The sequence below is a fragment of the Seriola lalandi genome, unplaced genomic scaffold, assembly GCF_002814215.2.
Source record: "Seriola lalandi dorsalis isolate HSWRI2012SDOR001 ecotype SW California unplaced genomic scaffold, Sedor1 jcf7180002054885, whole genome shotgun sequence".
Lineage (NCBI taxonomy): Eukaryota > Metazoa > Chordata > Actinopteri > Carangiformes > Carangidae > Seriola > Seriola lalandi.
In genome coordinates this window covers 2,797,055-2,803,700 of record NW_019525437.1, presented here as the reverse complement: position 1 = coordinate 2,803,700, position 6,646 = coordinate 2,797,055, and the positions used below count along the sequence as shown (strand labels likewise).

Genomic DNA, 6,646 nt, shown 5'->3' with positions numbered 1-6,646 from the left:
TTTGTTTATTTACGCAATTAAACCAATTAAATAAATGTAAAAAATTACTTATGTATAAATATATATATATATAATCAGCAGTTCAAACTCCGAGGCACATGGTGGCGGTAGTGCACCTAATACACTGGCTACGTAACGGAAACTACGTCATTTTCGCGCGAAATCTTGTCGTCTTTGGTGTCTTTAGTGCGTGTGTAAATCTTGTGATTTTCGAACCTGGCTTTGAATTAACGCAGATAAACGACGCGGATTCTCTCCAGTGTGTTGCTGTTTTCTTTGTTTATCACCGGGAGTCTGAGAAAACAGGAAACAGGATGAACTATTTCACCAGACTCAGAGTTAGGAGAGTTTACAAGTGGCGCGGGGAGCCGCTGCGTTTCAATAGGAAGTTAAAGACCTGCGACTATGGGTGAGAAGTGACTGTTTTTAACACGTTTCATGCTCTTTCTTGTCTTGTCTAAAGATAACATACAGTACACTTCATATAGATGAGACATTATGAGGCATTAGTTTATTTAATCTATAAATCATTGACAGAATATCGATTAGCAACAACTGTGGGAATAGTTTAATCATCTTTAATCATCTTTAATCAAAGATGATTAAACAAAATTCGTTTTCCAGCTTCTCCAATGTGAATATTTGCTGCTTTTCTCTGCTTCAAATCATTGGAATCATGAACATAATCTAAACATCTTTTGGTTTTGAATACAGCCGCAGCCAGAAATTATATATGTGTATACATCCAGAGGTGGTGAAAATACACAGCTCCTTTTCTTGAGTCGAAGTATCCCCCTGGTCAAATAGTACTCCAATGCAAGTGTCAAATTTGTACTTGAGTGAAAATACTGTAGCAGTAATGATAATACATTTTATTTATAGACACCTTACAACACACAGTAAAATGTAAAGTACATAACATACAAAATGAATTAGATTGAATATTACTTAAATTTAAAAATAGTATTTAACAAATTTAAAAATATTCAAAAGTTAATTTTATTATGTCAACTCATTGTTGTGTTGTTCCACATTTACAGAACCTAGTGACTCTGAAATAACATACTGACTGACTGTAGAACGTGTAGAACAGAAAGACTAGAATAAGGTACAAAGACTATAGAAATGAAAACTCAGCTGAATTAAAGTAAGTGATGAGTTACTTCCTCAGACTGGAGTTATGTCTGCATGGTTCTTCATCTTTTTCTTCTGTCTGTGTCTCAGCTCTTTGGCCATCAGTGTGGAGGGTCTCCCGAGAGTCACCGTGATCAGCGCCGGCCAACACATTCTCATAGAGGGCGAGGATGAAGACAACCCGTACGTGGCCCGAGTCGTCAGGCTGTTTGGAGATGGTGAGTTGTCAGAGGCCGGTAAATTGTTGTGATCCTGAAAGGAGGGTTTTCACATAAAGCTTAATGATCAAATAATTCAGCTTTGCAATGCTGGAAAACCTGAATTAAGCCCATAGTTAGCTGGATAACGTAGCATCAGTTATTGTAGCCACCTTGAATATTCAAAGCAGATTTCAGGTAAACACTCAGAGAAATCTAATCCTGCAAGGTTTTGGATGGTGGGTCCAGGTGGGCGGGGCTTGGGGCGCGGCCGAGAGGGTGATTGCTTTGTTGTGACATCACAAACTTCCAGAAGTCCTGACGGCAGGTTTTAAGGCTCAGTTTTTTGAATACAGGCTGTGTGCATTGGCTGGTTGCAACCCAGACCTGCTTTATAATCAAAAAACCAATGGACATCTACCTTTGTACTATATGGACCTTTAATTTATATTGAAATGATAAAAGACATGTCCTCACATCTCTCCAACATGACATGAAAACCAAATCTCTTCTGTTGCTTCTCAGAGAGTGGGAAGCAGAAAAAGGCGATGGTTCAGTGGTTCGTCCGTGTGTCTGAAGTGCCTCCGAGCAAGCTGAAGTTGCTGGGCAGAGAGCCTCACCCGCAGGAGATCTTCTACTATCAGGGTCGCAGCTGTGACGACGAGGTCAATGCCGAGTCCATCCTCAGACCTGTGCAGGTAAAGGATGGATTTTTTAATTTATTTTTTTGTTACTCTGTGTGAATGCAGGCAAAACTACCTATATGAACAGTTGCCACTGTTTGTGATTTAAGTTCCTCCCCTTTCCCTCACAGGTGAAACACCTGGATGGGGCGGCCCCGTTCCCCGACTCTAACGAGAAAGACACTCTGTATGTGAAGCTTTCCTGGGACTCTAAGAGCTTCAGGTCAGTGGACTCTGCTGTGGTGGAGTCGACCTCTGAACCTCCTCCAGCCTCATCTCGTCCGCCTCCTCCTTCCCGCCCCAAACCGTCCCTCCCCCCCTCGCCCCCATGCTCCCCGCCTGCAGCAGCTCCGGCATCTCGAGGCATCTCCCGACGCGCCCTGCCCACGCCGGACCCCACCATCTTGCGCAGGGCCACTTCAGGGGAAGTGAGGTACAGCAGGGCGACCATGAGCGCCGGTAAGGCCGGCGCCGCCGCGGAGGCCGAGTCCCTGCACTCGGCCACCAAACTGTCGGCCTCCAAATGTCTGAGTGCCAAGAGGAGGAACGCCTCGGCCAGGACGCCCGGCGTCCGCAAGAAACTGGAGCTCAGCAGTGAGTGTTTTAAAAACAAACAGTCAGTGACATCAGAACTTTCTTACTGAATGTATTATTGAGCAATTATAGTAATTGCTGTTAATTCAGTACTGTCAAGAATTTACAAACCAGAAACACCCAAATATGGTCTGAAAAGGTTTTTTAATTCGAGTTTAATCTATTCCCATGAACATATTCTGATATAAACGTATCTGCGCTCGCTGCTGGAAGTTTGCAGTTGAAACATTTGAACTAAAACAACGATGGAGATCAAGCTGCACCCGAACACACAGCAGGAAAAGACTCGTCTTCAAGCACAAAAGTTATTTATTAATAGTACATTTGAATTGATCCAATATGATTGGCTCATGACGACGTATGTAACTGCCGAAAAACATAATAAATTCAATCCCAATATCCCTGACAGTTGTATTTAAAAAAAAAACAGATAAAGGTATTTCATTGTATGCGGAGGCGTAAATGCATACAGGACATTTGGAAAGGAATAATCGACAGGCTTACATACACGATCAAACAAAAATAAAATATGGGCTCACTTCTCATATTTTTGAGATCAATACCTGAAACCCAAACTTCTTCTAACGTCGGTTCATGGGTGAGAGGTTCGGAAGGAGGGAGGGGGGTTGTTTCAAAAAAGATGAAACCAAACCCCAAGCAAATCCTGTGAAACAGAAGTTTGACGTTTTCACTTGATAAATGATTGACAACAATTATCAAAATGGTTTTGTTGTTTGTTGTCGTTGTTTCCTTCGTCAGGTCCAGAGAAGATGACCCCAGAGGACGTCCTGGACCAGCTGCTGGACGAGGAGCTGGAGTCGGAGGTGATGTTGGCGCAAAGGCTGTCGTCCTCTCCTCCTCAAGCCCTGCCCCTCACCCACCGCCTCACCCCCCTCAGGAAGGCCCACAGAGCCCCCGGCCCTCAACAGGACGCTGCCCGCCTGAAGCCCTCCATCGTCCTGAACAGAGTGTCCCCCCCTGAGACCAGCGGTGCTGCGTCGTCTGTCAGAGACGACTCCACCAGGTCAGTCGACTCTCACGCAGTCACAGTGTCCACATCAGTTTAATGACGACACACACACACACCAGATTATAAAGGTCATCTCATTGATTTATAAGTAAGTGCACCATGTGGACTAAATCCAAGGTCAAGAAATAACTTAAACCCAGAGAAAAACAGGTTGAAATCAACTTTGAAATGGTGCAAACCAAAGTAATTAACTAGTTTTAAACTACAGATAAACAGCTTTAAATTGGTTTTAAAAGATATTAATTGGAGAAGAACTGGTTTACATGGGTTTTAAAGTTGTGTTAACCGGATATACACTGATTAAAACTGGTTTGAAACTGGTTTAAACCAGAGATAAAGAGATTTAAATTGATTTTAAAGTTGTGTTAAACTGGTTTAAAATGGGTTTAAACCAGAGATAAAGTGTAATGACTCCAGACACCCACATCTGTCAGTCCTCAGCAGGGTGATGAGATGGAGGCGGAGTTACCGACCGGCTCAGTTAAAACGCCGAGAAGAAGAAACGCCACCCCGAGGAGAAAGCAGTGAGTCAGAGGCTGCAGGTGACGGCTGCTCTGTCAGGCTGACTTTAACCTGCTGCTGGTTTAAATGACCCACAGGGCTGCTGGGAGTTTGAGTCCTGGAGCACAACAAAGATAAATTCACAGCTGTGTGCTGGGTGTTTTTTGTTCAGGTGTGAGTGTGCACGTCAGGGTGAAGTCCAGGTGGCGACTGTGTCTTTTACGTCTGAATGAAAGTGGTAAAACAGAAACTTTCTGATGATAACGTCACTGCGTTCGTCTGACGTCTCACCCCGTCTGTCCTCAGAGCGACGACCCCCTCCAGGAAGAAAGACCTGAAGACCCTGAGGGAACCGGCTCTGGGGGTTCTGTGAGTATCATAACACCAAACACTGGACATGGAGACAAAGGCTTCAGTTACATGTTAACATTATTGATACTTATTTAATACTGGGTATAATGACTATTTGGATTATGAGACAATATTTTTAGGCTCATTTAGAGACAAGGTGGAATAAACACTGAGATATTCAAAGTCCCCCTCACTTAGTTTGGCTTCAGTGATTCACACTTCCTGTAGTGAGAAATTTATACCCTGGGTTTTGTCTCTCAGGTTACGTAGACCATCTACACTCTGATTAGTCGGGAGGTTGGCTGCAATAAAAAGTCTTTTTTGCGGAGGAAGGTTCCTGGGTGACTGAAGTGACCCAGAAGTATCTGAGCAGCAGCCTCGGTCAGAGCTGGTCCAGTTCTCTAAATGATAAGGAAAGGAGCTTCAATTCTTCCTATCCTATCTCCTTTAGCATAGGAAACATTGGACTACCCTTTACGAAAGGAAAGGAGATAATACCGTCCCACAATACCTTTCCGCAGCAACATTTAAAGTGACACACCATTGTAGTTCGACCATGGCAGACGCATGTAAATGTAGCAACAACAGAGCTTTTGTTTTATGTTTGTGACATAATCCAGAACTGAAGGAAATCCTTGTGCAATCGACTGAAATCCAAATTCATGAATATAGATTTCTTCTCTTTAAATCCAAATTTTCTCTACTTTTATACACTAACAAGTGTATAAAACTGTCAGGAAGCTATATTAATTTATGTCTGAATATAATTTATTCTTATTTCTTGCTCAGTTCCTTATTTTGATTTCATTATTATTTTAATGGATCAACTTTCTTTATTTGTATTTTTCATGTTATCTTATTTCAACATTTTAAATTCCTTTTGTTTTGGTGGTAAGGAAAGGAAGATTTTTCGTTAAAGAGTTTTAAATAAAGTTCATCCAAAATAAAGGAGGGGGAAAGGAGATTAACTCCAGCCTCAGATAAAGACCTGCAGACACAACTCCTGGCTTTTTTTTCCCAGCAAAAAATAATAATTTATATAGTTATATAGTTACTTATAGTGAGTAATATTCTCAAAACACACTGTTGGACCTCAGTCAAAGATGAGACATTAAAGGAAAACAAATACAGTATTTTTCTGTCATGTAGTAATAGGTAAAGAGAGCTGTGAAGTGCATTAATAATAAAGCCTGATAATTAATTCTGTAATATGTGATTTGCTGGAAACGTATTAAAGCAGGAGACTTAACTTTCACATGAACGTCTGACTTCATGTTTCAGTTCAGACATCCGTGTTCCTCTCCGCCTCTGCTGTCTACCGCTGATTAGCAAATATTAGCATGCTAACAGGCTAAGCTAAGGTGGTATGGTAAACATTATACCTGGTCATAAAGTGGTCCAGGTGTTTGTTAGAGGGATGTCACTACACGCGACTCTGCTGATACTCAGGTGTGTTTATTATCTGCACCTGCACCGTGTTAATGTTTGCGTGCGACAGGGCCGAGGTGGACAATGAAAACTCTCCCATGCTGCCGGAAGCCGCCACACCCAGGAGCTCCAAAAGGAAGTCGGCCCAGCTGGTGTCGTCACGTATCAGGAAACAGCTGTGAGTGCAAAGCCAGTGTCGTCATGACGACATCTGTCCTTCTGGTTGTCGTTGACCTGTCGTTTTCTAAAAGCTTAAGTTTTGTCTGCTGTCACTATGATGGGAATGTGTTATAATTATTGATGTTTTATCAGTAGTTTGTTCACTGGATGAGGTTTTTATTCTAAAATAAACACTAAAATAAATTCAGATTTGCCCAATGCTCGTATCAGAAATGGATTTCATAAATGATCAGTTAATCATTTGATTGGAGGGCAGAAGCTAATCAAAAACTGTTTTGACAGTTTAAATCCTTTATCAACAGAAAATACTAAATATTTGTCAGGATTTGCTGCTAATGCAAGTTGCATTAATTTAGGTTTTGACTTGTTGGTTGGACAAAACAAGACTCAGACTCTGGGAACAAGTGTGGTATTTTTTTGCTCTTTTGTGACCTATAACAGATGATATGATTTACCCATACACTTCAATAATAATCATCTTATTAATCAGTGTTTATAAGATGTTAAATTAAATGTAAACAGTTATTAGTTGCAGCCCTACAGGAGTT

General features: G+C 41.7%; 1 protein-coding gene across 2 annotated transcripts in view; it reads left to right on the top strand.

The window, feature by feature from the left end:
- The first annotated feature begins 163 nt into the window (after positions 1 to 163).
- Positions 164 to 6,646, top strand: part of orc1 (origin recognition complex, subunit 1) — a 16,595-nt gene continuing 10,112 nt past the window's right edge. Inside the window, exons 1-8 of one of the 2 annotated variants that reach the window (XM_087180038.1) lie at positions 164 to 409; positions 1,225 to 1,352; positions 1,857 to 2,029; positions 2,146 to 2,608; positions 3,368 to 3,632; positions 4,073 to 4,162; positions 4,446 to 4,508; positions 5,989 to 6,096. In XM_087180038.1, coding sequence (XP_087036164.1) covers positions 315 to 409; positions 1,225 to 1,352; positions 1,857 to 2,029; positions 2,146 to 2,608; positions 3,368 to 3,632; positions 4,073 to 4,162; positions 4,446 to 4,508; positions 5,989 to 6,096 — 1,385 coding nt within the window. In that variant the 5' untranslated portion in view covers positions 164 to 314. The remainder of the gene's footprint in view (positions 410 to 1,224; positions 1,353 to 1,856; positions 2,030 to 2,145; positions 2,609 to 3,367; positions 3,633 to 4,072; positions 4,163 to 4,445; positions 4,509 to 5,988; positions 6,097 to 6,646) is intronic. The other variant, XM_023428703.2, reaches the window with a different exon arrangement.